The sequence below is a fragment of the Myotis lucifugus genome, unplaced genomic scaffold (genome assembly GCF_000147115.1).
Source record: "Myotis lucifugus unplaced genomic scaffold, Myoluc2.0 scaffold_13, whole genome shotgun sequence".
NCBI lineage: Eukaryota > Metazoa > Chordata > Mammalia > Chiroptera > Vespertilionidae > Myotis > Myotis lucifugus.
In genome coordinates this window covers 5,074,234-5,090,579 of record NW_005871061.1, presented here as the reverse complement: position 1 = coordinate 5,090,579, position 16,346 = coordinate 5,074,234, and the positions used below count along the sequence as shown (strand labels likewise).

General features: G+C 35.4%; 1 protein-coding gene across 3 annotated transcripts in view; it reads left to right on the top strand.

Moving 5' to 3' along the window:
- DIAPH2 (diaphanous related formin 2) overlaps positions 1-16,346 on the top strand; it is a 906,095-nt gene that overhangs the window by 228,831 nt on the left and 660,918 nt on the right. For all 3 annotated transcript variants that reach the window (XM_023750473.1, XM_023750472.1, XM_014452154.2), the window contains one exon: positions 13,376-13,486. In XM_023750473.1, coding sequence (XP_023606241.1) covers positions 13,376-13,486 — 111 coding nt within the window. The remainder of the gene's footprint in view (positions 1-13,375; positions 13,487-16,346) is intronic.

The window sequence follows — 16,346 nt, the reverse complement described above, 5'->3', positions numbered from 1 at the left end:
CTAACACTTAAATTGAATGGAACATAAAAATGAAATTCTTCCTGTTGCTTGGTTGTTCATAAAAACTAGAAGTTTTGTCTGTGAGAATAACAAATGGTTTAAAATTAGAAAAAGTACTTTGGATTATTACAAATATGATGATTAGGATTATCATTAATATTTGGGTAGAAATTTAGTGATTAATGCAATAAACTGCAGAAATTAAAGCCTTAGCAATAATCAGGGCAACAGCACAAACAATCCAGCCAATGTCATTATCTTAAAAAGTGTTAACGATGTCTGTGGGCTTCTAGAAATTAAAAAAAAAAAACAAAGTGCATCTCTCTTTGTGCCATACCCAGCATTCAGAAGTCTGACTCACCAGAATCGTGGTGATTGAATTGCAACTCTTAGGACAGTGTTTACCTGACAACCTGTATAGACCCAGCCTAAATGTTTTCTTTAGAAAATGACAAAACTCAGTATCTTTTCTTAGATAATTTCAGGAAATGACCTATTTTATGAATGATAACTTTGTTCTTGACTGGTGAGAATGCATATTTATTAACCATACTTATAGTGTGAGATCCTGGGCTAAACAGTTTATGTGTATTATCTGATTTAATTCTCACAACAACCCAGCTATGTAGGTACTATTATTTAGCAGTGAGTGTTTAAATATTAAAATGTCTTACCTAATATAAAGTAAGCATTTTCTTTTTCTCTTTTTTCTCTTATTATCAATTGTTGGTTCTTTTTTTCACCAGCATTTGAAGCTATAGCAGATAGATAAATTGGCTTGTCCAAAGAGAATACTGTAGTGTTATAAAGCTATAATCACTCTTCAGATATTTAAGGAAATTTGTTCATTGTTAGTTCTGCTCCAACTATAATGAGCAGTTTGGATAATCTGTTATGGTGTGCCATTTATGTCCAGGATATTACATTTTTTTTAAATAATTGGGATATTTACTTCCAGTTATATGTTTTCTTCTTTTTAAATTATATTTTTATTTATTTCAGAGAGGGAGGGAGTGATAGAAACATCTGAGAAACAATCATTGATCGGCTGCCTCCTGCACGCCCTTACTGGGGATTGAGCCCACAGCCCAGGCATGTGCCCTGACTGGGAATCCTACCATGACCTCCTGGTTCTTAGGTCCATGCTCAACCATTGAGCCACACCAGCTGGGCTCAGTTATTTTTTTTACAATACACTTTTTATTATAAAATGTGTCTAAATAAAATTTAATATCTCTAGTGAAAAGTATGAAAACTATCTTTTTAGATGATTTCTTGAAAATTTTGTCCTTGTTCCTTTGGCTTACCCAGCTAAATTTCTTTGACTATCAGTCATAAGTAGGAGTTTGTACTTGTCTTGCAATGCTTGTTTAGGAGTAATTAGGTGTTTTAGATATAGTGAATGTTTTCATTACGTAGCTCACTCAAAATTGCATAGCTGTTGAGGGGTAGAGCTTTGATTTGAAGCCAGGTCTTTGTGATGTCAACATTAATATATTGAATTGTCTGACCTTTAAAATGACACCTCTGTCATAGAGTAGTTCACCCAAAATGATGAGAAGGGAATGACATTTTCCAGTCTTCAGGAAGCTGGGCTGAATGGACTGATAAAATGGCAAGTTGTTAACAAGTAAACATATTGAAGAATTATAGACATCTTGTTAGGTATTCAAGAAATTGTTGAATACTTGCTACAGATGCAAACACCTGCAAATCAAAAAATTGAAATTTCCTATTCTAATGAGCTACAAAAATTAATAATTTGTTATATACAGAGCCTATTACTCTCCCAGAATTGTGGGTTTATTTATTTGGACTATTTCATGTGAATGAAAAAATATTATCTAAAAGCTCAAAAATATATTCAGAATGCAGAATGAAAAGTAAGTTTAAATTTGTTGTTTAAAAAATATAGTTAGTGTTGTATTTTAACAGAATGACTTTTCTATTTCGGTAGTATCCAGAGACTTCTCAAAATGTTATTAAAGTCTCAGGAAGTAATTCTGTTAAAATACAGGACTAATTATATTTTTAAATAACAACTATATACCTTTTTTCTTTTTTGTGTTTTAAAACAGATTATTAACTTCTCACAGTTTTCTAGCTCATCTTTAAAGTGAACTTTTATATCTGAGATAGCATTTTCATTATCTTCAGTACTTCAAAACATAGATAAGACAGTAAATCACATACATTCATATACTCTCTCTTCATTGACTTCCCTTCAGCTCAGTAGCATTCTCAAGTTTCCCTCATACTACAACACCTTCTTTTGATCCTACTTACCTTTGAACTAGCCTCTCATCTTCCTTTTACATTTTATAGTTTAAATCTCTAAAAGAATCATCGATACTTGTTTTCTCTGTTTCCTAAATTACCTTTCACAGCTCAGCTTTTTCATAGTTCATGAAAAGGTCAACAGTGATCTTCTAATTTCAAAATCCAATGGCCTATTTCCAATCCTGATCACTTGGCACTATTGATCCCCCCTCCTTGAAAATTTTTCTGCCTTTGGCTTTTCAGGCACCATTCTCTCCTTGTTCTTTAACTACTTTTAATTGCTCTTTATCTTCTTCACGTTGTTTCTCTTCTTGGGTATTTTGTTCTCTAAGTTCTGTCCTTGGTCTTTTGCTATTATCATTTTTGTGTATATATACATGTGGATTATATACAGACATATATATATATTCATATACATATATATTTTATTTTCCTCATGAATGTTCTTAATTGACTTGTAGCTTTAACATCCACTAGATTCTACTGATTCCCCAGATTTAAAGTCCAGCTCACATCTCTCTCTATTCAAACCTACATGTCTAATGGCCTAACTAGATGTCTTGTAGACATCATAAAAATAAAATACAAAAAATAGCATTTCTAAGCCATGTGCCAATGTTCTAAATATTTTACATATATCACCTCATTTTTAAACCTCACAGCAATTCCATGAGAGGTAGTAGTAGTATTCCTATTTTATAGATGAGTAAACTGAGGCTCACAGAGGTTACATAACTTGCTCAGGGTCACAAAGTGAATAGGTAGCAAAGCCCAGATTAGACACTAGGGTGTCTGGCTCCATAGCACATGCTTTTTAAAAAAATTTAAATTCTTTATTATTTAAAGTATTACATAAGTCTCTTTTTCCCCCATCGACCTCTCCCCGGCCGTCCACACCCCCAGTACATGCCCTCCCCCTCCCCCGTCTGTGTCCATTGGTGTTGCTCATATGCATGCATACAAGTCCTCTGGTTGATCTCTTACCCCAGTGGTTCTCAACCTTCTGGCCCTTTAAATACAGTTCCTCATGTTGTGACCCAACCATAAAATTATTTTCGTTGCTACTTCATAACTGTAATGTTGCTACTGTTATGAATCGTAATGTAAATATCTGATATGCAGGATGGTCTTAGGCGACCCCTGTGAAAGGGTCATTCGACCACCAAAGGGGTCACGACCCACAGGTTGAGAACCGCTGGCTTAGCAGCATGCTCTCCAGTTCCATCTATGATGTTGCAAATGGTAAGAATTCCTTCTTTTTACAGCAGTGTAGAATTCCATTGTGCAGATGTACCACAATTTTCTAATCCACTCATCTGCTGATGGGCATTTAGGCTGTTTCCAAATCTTAACTATTGTAAATTGTGCTGCTATGAACATAGGGGTGCATATATCCTTTCTGATTGGTGTTTCTGGTTTCTTGGGATATATTCCTAGAAGTGGGATTACTGGGTCAAATGGAAGTTCCATTTTTAATTTTTTGAGGAAATGCCATACTGTTCTCCACAGTGGCTGCACCAGTCTGCATTCCCACTAGCAGTGCACAAGGGTTTCTTTTTCTCCGCATCCTCTCCAGCATTTGTCATTTGTTGATTTTTTGATGATAGCCATTCTGACTGGTGTGAGTTGGTACCTCATGTTGTTTTTATTTGCATTTGTCAGATGATTAGTGACTTGGAACATGTTTTCATATGTCTCTCAGCCTTCTGTATGTCTTCTTTCGAAAAAGTGTCTATTTAGGTCCTTTGCCCATTTTCTTGATTGGATTAGAGTACATGGTGGCAACACAGTAACTCGTGAGCTCACTCTCTCTTCCCCTTAACCTGACTCCCCCCAAAATAAGTGTACTGTTCTTTCTGTCTTTCTCATTTTAGATTATAGAGTTATCATTATCTACCTAATCTCCAACGTTCCTCCAGACTTCATTATTCTTTGTCCTTGCATCTAATCCATTATCAAGTCTTAAAGAACAGACTATGAATCCATCCCTATCTCTCTACCCCCATTGCCTTTATCTTCTCCCACCAATATTATTTCAACAATTTTTTAAATTAGTACCCTATACTGATACATTCTTCTCACCATACAAATGTTCTGTACTGTTGCCAGTTATCCTTAAAAATATAAATCCAGTTCTAACATAGCAGCATTCCTAGAAAGCTATGCTGATGACCATTTACTATCTTGATAAAGGTGAAGTGCCTAATCATGATGTATGACATCTATTAGTGTGGCCCCAGCTTTGAGCCTGTTACTCTCCCGATTGTACCATAGTTGTAGCCATACTAAATCTGGTGTTGCCCAAATATGCTGTAGACTTTTAAATGCCCTCAAATATTTTATAATATAGAACACTTTACTTGAAATACCAACCCTCCCACACCCATATCCCTTTCCTCCTGGAAAGATTTAATGAGAACACAAAGGCACATTGAGGTATATCCTGCATAAATCTAGGAAGGTTTCAGTGAGGAGGTGATGCTTTAAGTAGGTCTTGGAGGATAAATAGGAACCGGTATTATGTTAGGATGGGAAACGGGGAAAGGAATTCCAGTAGGCAAATTGAGGCCAGAGTAGTCTGCCAGTCACTTCACAAAAGAAGACAGAGTGAAGTAATATCAACATACAGTTGAAACTGATTTCTGCACAGCCCAGCAGGAAGAACTAGGGTACACTAAACATTTATAATAGTTGTTTATGGAAAGAGAAAGCAGTATAGGAGGCCTCCAATGATGTATTATAAAAAGAGGCAGTCTTTAAAGACTATTACTCTGAAAGGTGCCATGTCTTAACGTCACTCAGGAGCTCTGAGCAGAAATGCCTTTAGCATGACTTAATACATTTTAAAAATGTTTTCTAACGTGCCAAAAATAATAATAAAATATTTGTTCATGTGGTCATTAGATATGTACACAAACACACAGCAGTAAATGTACACTTCACTGATGTGTAATAGGTTCACTTATCCTCACTTTACCTGTTGGAGAGATTGATCATGTTTTGAGAGCCAAAGAAGAAATAAAACCAAATAATCTGAGCAACCTACAAAATGTCATCGAATCCATCAAGCCTTGTGATGACAAAAACCTTTTGGCCTTAATCAGAACCTGTTAACTCCTTCTCTCTACGGTGCCTCAACGAACTCAATGAACTGCTTTCTATCCACAGCAGACTAGCACAGCTTGGGAAGTCGGAAGAGGGTTTATTTCAGACAGGTTCACTAAAATTATCAAGAAGTGACAATTGACAGACTAAAAGCAAGGGAGGAGGAGATAGAAACCATTAAAGATTGGAACTAGAGTGCGAATATTACAACATTTGGTTTTGTTTAGTGTCAAAGCAAATGACTCTAAACACCTCAATAGCTCCTGAGGGTATTTCTGTGTTACACACAGCTCACATATTCAATCATGCCCCTGAGTGAGCAATAAAATAATAAGTTATATTTAGGATATTTTGTTTAAGAATGTAGCAGCCCTGACTGGGTGGCTCAGTTGGTTGGAGCATCGTCCCATACACCAGTAAGGTTGTGGGTTCAATCCCAGTCAAGGCATATACCCAGGCTACAGGTTTGATTCCTGGTAAGGGCATGTATGAAAGGCAACAGAACAGTGTTGCTCTCTCATATCAATGTCTCCATTTCCCTGTCCCCCTCCCCCTCCCCCCTCCCCCGCTTGTCCTTCTCCCTTTTTCTCCAAAATCAATAAATATATCCTCAGGTGAGGATTAAAAATGTGGCAGTTATAAAATTTATTTTTAAAAGAGTTTTATGCAAAAAACACATGTTGCTTAAATGGACAAATCATCAGATTCATGTATTGGTCCTCTGTAGCTTGATTCTTTCCACAGTAGTTCTCATGTATTGAGATTTCACTCCCAGCATACTTGTAAATTAGCTATTAGTGTACTCATACCATCACATAAGAGGAAGTAGCTTTGCATAAATCATTTATCATGTGTCAGTGGAGGTACATTTATAATAAAACATGACACAGCAGCATATGAATAAGGAGAACACTTGGGAAAAATAATACATATATTAAATATTGTGTTGAATGAATGCCTGATATTACTTAAGAAAATTGTTCTACTTATTGACAGTTGTATATTATATAAGAGTAGAATTAGTACAATAGGGGGAATTATGTCGAATGTTTGTACAATGCAGTCACTTTTCAAGTTATCCTATTGGCTTCTCCAGTACCATTTGACACTATTTCATCACTCCTTTTTCATAGTTCTCTTCTCCCTCGACTTCTATGATAACTAAGCTCTCCTAGGTTTTCTTTTACTTTATGTTGCATTTAAAATCTTCGCTCTCTATGCTTGATCTTTAAACATACTGATTCCTAGAGCTTGGTCCTAAGTCCTTGGTTCCTTTGCTTTGCTCATTCTGTACATTGTCCTTAGGCAGCCACATCCATCCTTAGGACTTTAACTGACACTTCTATGTGATGGATCTCTTTATTCCAAATTCCTCCTGACTCACAGACCCCTTATGTGCAGCTGCCTCTTGACTGCGTTTCAAATTTAGTATTGTCCTTCATGGTACAAACCTTCCTTTTCTTCATCTTTCCTCCTCCAATCTCTTCTCTAACCTTAACATGCATTTCTGTTGTGTTCCCAACCCTGGTTAACCTTAGCATAATCCACCAAGTAGTAAAAACCAGAAATGTAATAATCATCTTCAAATCTACTCCTATTTTGTCTACCATTTCCTCAATCACCAAATCCTACCAGTCCCTTCCTTGGTATGGTTGACCTCTTCCTCTACCCCTGCTGCCATTTCTTTTATTCAGGGCACTATTTTATCATTTACCCAGACTCTTGAATATCATTTACCCCTCATTCTTGCCCCTTTTAAATCATTTTCCACAAGGTTATACTTCTGAAGTGTAGTTCTCATGATATCACTGCTTAAGACTAGGATTAAAGTCTAGTCCTTGAGCAAACAAACTACTTCATCGTCTGACTGTTGCTTTCTCTCTAACCTCATATTCCACTAATTTTTGGTCTAGTCCAGGTGTGGGGAACATCTGACCTGCAGGCTGTATAAGGCCCGCAAAATCATTTGGTCTGGCCCTGCCAAGGCATTAGGGGTGAGTTAATTGTTTGACCAAATATAGCAGGTGAATTTTTAAGTTGATAATTTTATATGACTTGTGAATGATGTTGTAAATATCCAAATGGCTCTTGGCAGAAAAAAGGTTCCCTACCCCTGGTCTAGTCATACTGTGCTCAGTTTCCTGAATATTTCTTGCTGTTTTGCACCTCTACCTCCATACCTTTCTACATAGTTTTGTCCTGCCTGTGATCTTTCTCCATTTCTTGACTTAATTAACTTGCTCTGTACATTTGTATCTTTCTTGGTTGGTATTTATTTTGACTTAAACTATCTTTTTTTTCTAACTCCTGCTGGGCTAGGATAAAGAAAGACCTTGTTAATGTCTACAGAGTACTTAATAAGGTCAAATGTGTGACAGTGTCAATAACATTTTAAAAGCATAATTTGTCACAGCTAATGGCAATATGGAGACTCTGTCTGAGAATGCCCTGGAGTTGGCAATTATTGTACTCCATGGCTCTATGAATTGTGGTCAAACTGGTAGATGTTTGTATAGTTTTCAGAGCTGAAAAGTTAAAATAAATAATAAGTTTTAGCATTTTCCCAGTAATTTTGTGAAGCTTCTTCATGTTTAAATATTTTCCCTCTCTATGACTTAGGTAAGAAATGGAATGCATTTTTTTTTGTAATATGTCTCATGCCAATAACATTTGAAATATTTAAATACTATTCACTCATTATATTGTAACCAATTTATTGGGGCCAATTAGGGGTTATGCAGAAAACCATAAACAAATGAAGAGCCTTGTCTTTAGAAAGTTTAGTCTATTTTGTGATATTCCATTCTTTATACCACATCCCATACCCTAGGACAGTGATGGCGAACCTATGACATGTGTGTCAGAGGTGACACGCGAACTCATTTTTTTGGTTGATTTTTCTTTGTTAAATGGCATTTAAATATATAAAATAAATATCAAAAATATAAGTCTTTGTTTGACTATGGTTGCAAATATCAAAAATTTTCTATATGTGACACGGCACCAGAGTTAAGTTAGGGTTTTTCAAAATGCTGACATGCCGAGCTCAAAAGGTTTGCCATCACTGCCCTAGGATGAAAATAATAGCATCCTGTGGTTAAAGAATGCAGGTAATTATTGTAGAAAGATAATATACTATTAGAGAAATGGCAGGATCATAACTGGTAGAAGAACTGATAGGAATAAAGTTTAGTATATAATTCTTCGTGGCACAAATTATTGGATGTTTTATCTCATCCACAAAGTTGGCGCTTTTTATCTATATATGCTTATGCATTCATTCAATAGCTAATATAGATATCATATAGAAATCTCCTTATGATGTAAGGAGATCTATATAATAAAAGCCTAAGCGACCATTACGGTGGAACGATCAGAATGACTGGTCGTTATGATGCGCACTGACCACCAGGGGGCAGATGCTTAATTCAGGAGCTGCCCCCTGGTTGTCAGTGTGCTCCCACAGGGGGAGCGCTGCTCAGCCAGAAGCCAGGCTCATGGCTGCCTTCGCCGGTGGCGGGAGCCTCTCCCTCATCTGCGGCAGCTCTAAGGAGCAGTGAGCCGAGCAGTAAGGAGCAGTGAGCAGGCAGGCAGTAAGGAGTGAGGGATCCCAGACTGTGAGAGGGATGTTTGCAGAGTGCTAAGGATGTCCTGGACTGTGAGAGGGCTCAGGCCGGACTGAGGGACCCCCACCCACCTCCAGTGCTCGAATTTCGTGCACTGGGCCTCTAGCTACTGAGTAAAAATGGAAATACACAAGCTCCTTGTTCTTACTGGTTTAAAATCAGAATTGTGGTCCTAGCCTAGCATATATATTAATAATGGAGAAAATGTGTGTGTGTGTGTGTGTGTGTGTGTGTGTGTGTGTTTGCATGCACATGTGTGCTAAGTAAGGAGTGAGGTGGCAGTAAGTAAAGGAGAGTGCAAAATCATTATTTGGGATGATGGGATGCTGCCCATACTTCACGGTTTAAGATATATATAGAAAGTGGAATGTAACATATTTCAGGAGCCATTTTCTACCTTAAAATTTAGCATTCCATTATATATTATAACTATTTAATTTTTATTGAGTTATATTAGACATATAAGATAACCATTTTACGTACTAAATAACAGCTTGTTAAAATAATTGTATGTTTTTCTAATTAACCTATAATTCCAAAGCTAGGTATTCTCAGTGCATTAAACATGATGCACTAGTTAAATTTTATTCTCTTACCTATCCTTAAAATCTTTTGTATGAATCTATGAATGGAGTTTATGAGGCATCTTGTATGTGCTGGAAGTTATTCTGTATTTGTAGTGAAGTGATATGGTTTGGAATCATGAATTTCCTTCTTGCTGTATGATCTGTGTAAGTTATTTATCTGCTTTGAGCTTCACTTTCATCATCTGTGGAATAAGGGTAATAGCAACACTTATTTTGTATGATTTTTATAAGGATTAAATTAGATGGCGAGTTATATAAAGCACCTAATATTGTCTGGCAACTAATAATAATGATATAAATAATAATTATTATAATAGTTTGGGGTTTTGTATTTATCTTTAAATTCAGAATCCACACAATGAGTATTTCATGTTTATAATATTTTCTAATTACATTTTAAAGTTTATCTAATTACATTTAAAAAAAATATGTTTTGATTGATTTCAGAGGGAAGGGGGGGAGAGAAAGATAGAAATATCAATGAGGAGAGAGATAACAAAAAAAATGATGAGAGAATCATTGATCGGCTGCCTCCTGCACACCCCCCACTGGGAATGGAGCCCACATCCTGGCCATGTGCCCTGACCAGGAATCAAACCATGACCTGGTTTATAGGTCAATGCTCAATGACTGAGCCACAGCAGCCGGGCTATCTGATTACAATTTTTAAGTTTAATTTTGTAGTTATAAATTGTGATAATTATTCTAATTTTCTTCTCGTCCTGTGAAAAGGGAAATAATTGTGTAGTAGTTTAAAGGAATAGAGACTATTAAGATGACTATTATTCTCCACATTTTTACAATATAAATATTTCTCTGAAAGAGCGTTGCTCTAGCAGATTGTATTGTAAAGTGACATGATAGTATGACTATTTATCATGTGTTATTTGTAATTATTTAGCTATCTATTAGAATTTGATAAACAATAAACAGTACATTTGGTAAACCATTGCTGTTAACCTGTTTAGTTACTGAATTCATTGTCTTATACTTGTTTATACTATAGTCAATAAATGCAACTTCTTTTTTATTTAGTTATATATTTATAATAATATATATTCTTAATGCTATTAAAGTGTTTAATAGCATTGCAACATTTATTAAATTTGAAGTTATTTTGTAATTGATACATTCATTAATTTCATTAACTTTTACTATGTTTATCATCTCCTGATCTAAATACTTTTTTTTTGTATAAAGGTACAATTCTAAGAATCATTAAGCTGTTTCTTATGGAAATGCTCTCTTTACTTGTAGGGTATTAATACAAGCCATTAAGCTTGAATTTCTTCTGGCAATAACAATCCTAGCAGATGGCAACTTTTCTCTCTATTAATTTTGGATTGGACATGTACTTTGGCTTGTTCAGTCATGTCATATTTGTAACATAACAAGGATCATTCAAGCAAATACAATAATGTAGTGATGGTCATGTAGAATATGCAGACTTATATCACACAAATAGATAATGTAGCGATGGTTGTGTAGAATATGCAGTCTCATAACTATGAAGATGTCAACGTTTTCTTATTGTAAATATGAGGGTTATGTAATCTGTTAAGGCATAAGCTTAATTTTTCTGATAGATCTTTTAAAGTAATGCTACTTATATGGCAAATATTTAGTCAATTGTATAAGTGTTTTCGTTTGACATTTGAGCACTTGTAGGAATTAGACTATATTTTTCAATTTTTATTTAGCTATATAGTAATGTTAGAAACAACCCGTCATCACCTGTAAAGCATGCAACTTTTGATTTTTGAATCTGGATATGTGGTAAATGGGCTAATCGCCCAAAGAAACATCTTAAATACATGATATAAATATAAAAATAAAAGCAGTATACCTTTTTAAAAAATTGATCTTAGAGAGAGGGAAGGCGATGTAGAGAGAGAGAGAGAGAGAAAGAGAAACATGCCAAATGCGTCCGGAGCAGGGATTGAACCCACCACCTGAGTACATGCCCTGACCAGGAATCTAGCCTTTTGGTGTACCAGACAACACACCAATCAACTGAGCCACACCGGCCAGGGCACAATATACCTTTTAATCTTTTCTTTCTATTTGAAAAAATAATTATCATAATAATAGGTCTAGACAGGTGAAATCAAAATACATTTGAAATACGTTTTTTTGTTATTTTTTATATGATGTTTGTGATTCAATAAAACTTCATTGGCACAAGCAGGCAGCTCGCCACATTAGAACTATGGGCTGCAGCTGGCCTGTGGTCTGTAGTTTGCCAGCCCCTAGACTCTATGCTTATTTCATCTTGGCAGCCTCAGGAGCTTGGTTCTCCCTCTGAGAAGGAAAGATGGCTTGAGGATTTAGGGGGGTTACCTGGTCAGTCTGGCATCCCTGTGGGACATCCAGGAGCTGATATATTCAGGGACAGCTCGGTTTGTAGGTGGGCAATCAAAGAGAGGAGAAGACAGACATCAGCCTGCCACCCAGAAGAGTCCCCAGGGTCTTGGGTACACTATGCAGATAGAGTAGAGCCCATACTAACTATTGATTTATGGGTGCTCCCTTCTATAAATACTTGGCATCTTTACTAAATCTGGTATTTTCCAGGAGTCCCCTTGCAGTCAGCTCTTTGAGCACTCGCTCCACCACTCATTGCATACTTTAAAAATAATCGATTTAAATGTGTTGTCTTCACTTAAACCAGCAGTTTTCAACCTGTGGGTCGTGACCCCTTTGGGGGTCGAACGACCCTTTTCACAGGGGTCGCCTAAGACCATCGGAAAACACATATATAATTACATATTGTTTCTGTGATTAATCACTATGCTTTAATTATGTTCAATTTGTAACAATGAAATTGGGGGTCACCATAACAAGAGGAACTTTATTAAAGGGTTGCGGCTTTAGGAAGGTTGAGAACCACTAACTTAAGCTATTAGCCAGTTGCCTTAGACTTGAGCAGCATTTAAAAAAAAATGCTATTCAGGAATAATGTATGGAACACCTGGCAATTAGCATTTTGTTAATTCCCTTTTAGCTTGCAATTACCAGAAAATAATTCCCCTTTTATAGTAGAGAGCCTCAATATCAGAAGGTAAGAAAAGCAAAACCCATTTTCCAGTGTCAATATAATTAATGAATCACCTTCACTGGAAAAGAAGCCCTTATATTTACTTTATCAGGCATGCACATTAGTATTGGCATCACAGTACCTTCTAGTTGATCTTAATTCACTTCTATACATAACAAATTAATTCATCTTAATCATACATTTTAATACTCTGAATTTTGTGCAAATCCATTCCAATAATAGAATAGAGAGAATATAAATCAGTGTAATTATTTCTCTAATTTATCACTGTTGCCTGTTTAATATTATGGAACTTTTATAACTTTTTTTTTATTTATTTTGGAAAAGTATTTATAACCATATAGGATTGAGGCTAGTTTACCTGAGGATACCTGGATATGCAAGATACATTTCACGATCTTTCTAAAGTGCTTTCTATACATACTTTTAGAACTTTGAGTTTCTCAAGAGAGAGTTTAATATTTATTCATATTGGTCAGCAAAGCATAGAAGTACTTGACCATCCATCATATCTTCATTAGAATTATTCTCCACATTAGAAATTTTATTCATTTTGTTGCTTATACTTTAAAGTAATAATCATCCTTAAACTTTTATAAATATTTGCATTTTTCTTATTTTATATGTATGCATGCCTTTAGTAAATGGAAAAATAATGGTCTGAATGCATTATTTATTTAATTAAAAACATTAAAATAAGGTTTGCTTTCTAATTGCAGGTGGCTTGCATGCAGTTTATAAATGCCCTTGTCACTTTTCCTTATGAGCTTGATTTTCGAATACATTTAAGGAATGAGTTCCTCCGTTCTGGACTAAAGACAATATTACCAGTAAGTTGAGTGTACACATTTATTATGCTGATGAACTTTAACACTTTCCATTTTTAGACTTGCAACAGAGTAAGTAATTGTGCCTTGCTATTTTCTCTTGTAAAGCTTTAAACATTTTGTAAGCTTTATTAATTGCAGTAATATCAGTCTTTATATGCAACTGACAATTTAGAATGCACCTGGTGCTGTGTCCAGAAGTGATTTTTCCCTTCCTGAAGCCAAATGGAACTTCTTTTCTTTGGATGTAAATACTGAGAACATAAAAGACTACACTTTTTTTTTTGCAGTTTCAATTTTCATTTAAACATTTTTGCCTTTTTTCTTTGATAACTTACATTGATTTCATTTCTATTCAGCATAAGTATGCATATAATTTTGATTAGTATACTCTGGACACATTGCTTAAGTTTGGTATTCTTATTACAGAGCCATGTGAACTTTTTTAAAGAAAAAACAATTTTATGTGAACATTTGCTCTAATTATAATACTGTTAAAAACATTTTTGAAATAACTTTATAGGTTTGATCTCAGATTAATGAACACACTTGTTCTTTGAATACAAATGCAACAACTAGGACTTTATATTTTATTTAATGTTAATTGAAGAATGACTTTTTCCAGACTATAGCAATGTTAAAGGAGAAAAAATTTCTCACTAGTCTCTTCATTTAAGCTACTCAGGTCACACCCAAGAAGCAAGAAGTAAAAGTAAAAAAGAATGGAGGAAAGAAAAAAACACAAATGTCAGTGAGCATGTATATAAGATTTAGGGTGCGCTAGAAATACCAAAATAAGGGGTGTTTCCTGGTCAGGAACAAGAGTGGAGTATGCATCAATTGCTTGTGCTGTGACAATCTTAACTGAAAGTAGTTGAAGCACATCATCATAAAATGGACGATTGGGTCTATTGAAACCAGTTTTCATCAGGTGTATGGTTGGCTCTATTTTAGAAATTTCTACGTTACTTTCACATCCAATGGTTCTTTAACCCCTGAATTTAAAAACCAAGGAATTGGTTGTGGTTAATTAAAGCAATATTTTCAGTGACCCGTAGAGAGGTTTCAGTACACAGTTAACAGGCACATTATATAACAGTTCTAGTGTGTGCAACACATTTATTCTCGTTTTGTCACAAATCTGTCTTCATGAAAAGTCTTTGGCCTTCAGTAGCTAGAGAGAATGTTATAGTCTTGGTTCTAGTTTGCTTTTGAGTTGCCTACTCACTGTTTTTCATGCTTGTCCTCCCTGAGTTAGTCCTCTGGTTCTGGGAGAGGAATAATGCTTGTGGGCACTTGTTAGCTACGGGGTCTCCTTAACATCCTCTGCTCATTTACTAATATGCCGTGTTTTCTGCCTCAGTTGTTGTTATTACCCTTCCATCTTTTATTCCCCTGTGTCTATTTATAATTGAACAATCATTTTTGCCTTATATTACTGAATGGCTGGTCAAGAAAACTGTGGCTCTTGATTTATTTAAGTCCTCATTTTTTCAGAAAGTATGTACCTGTAGCTCTTGCACTTACCTTTTGCACTTTTGTTTGGGCGTCTTAATTTCTGCTGGGTTCAGTGGTCTCATGATAGGTTCTTTATTTGATTATAGTGACAGCTAAGATTTTGCATCAGTGGTTTTAAACTACACTTTCCCATTGGCCCTATAGCCATATAAAAAGCCTCTTGTGGCACCATGTGCTTCTTAATATCTGTATTCTTAAAATATTCCTCCAGGTACATTTTTCTTTAAGTATCACATCTCTTTAATATGCCCTGCTTCTCAGATCTCAGTGATTCTAAAGCAGGAGAAATGTGGAAAGTGTCATGTTTCTGTTTCCTAAAGTTTTGGAATAGAACCTACAAGGACTCTCAATTTTCTTTTTGTCCTAAAACAATGGAGTGAAATATGGCCACATATGGTTCTGGTTCTCAGCCACGACCTTGGTCACGTTCCCCTAAGAAGAGTCTATCAAGATCTTATTGAGGGTGGGGAAGAGATGTTCTGTTTAAAGAAAAATTATTCCCAGGTATTTCTGTTGTAGAAGATAAGAACCTGGATTCAGGCAGATCCCTGAGATTAGAGATTCTAGAATATAGCAGCCAATTAGACATGGCCATGGCTAATATTAGTAGTTGGTATATGGATAAAAAATTATTACTATCTGGAATCATTAAGTGATAGGGAAGAATAGTTCTTAGTACTTCAGTAGCCCCTGAGACCGCCATAATGTTATAATAGAGTAAAACATTTTTTCATATAATTATCAGACTCCTCAAGGACAATTATTTTAATATAATCTGCAAAAATTTAATTTCAAAATTCCCCTATCTCTTTGGAGAAATTACAGTGTTTAAAGGGAGTTTATATTTCATTTATGTGGAAATTCACTTTTCATAAATTTGCTTTAGTAATTTGGGATAAATGAATCACTATACAGTGATTTTTAACATGGTATTTGCTCTATAGTTAACTTACATTGATTTCTTGTGAAGTCCCCATTGGCCTTTTATTTAGTTAAATAAAGTAGGAAAATATTAGGTAAATCAGATGTGAGAAGGAACATGAAAATAAGAAGTTGTGTCTGTAGACAGCAGGCATTCTTAATCTCTTTTGAAAGACTGACAAGCCCTTCCTTATTCTTTTGAAGAATCCTTATTCTTTTGCATTCCAGTATTTAAATATATTTTTTGGTTTTTTTTATTTCTTTATTGGTTAAGGTATTACAAATGTGTCCTCATCCCATTAACCCCCTTTTGATTTCCGAAAGGAAGGGAGAGTGAGAGAGAGAGAGAAACAGCAATGATAAGAGAGAACCATCTATCTGCTGCCTCCTGTGTGCCCCACACTGGGGATGGAGCGCACAACCC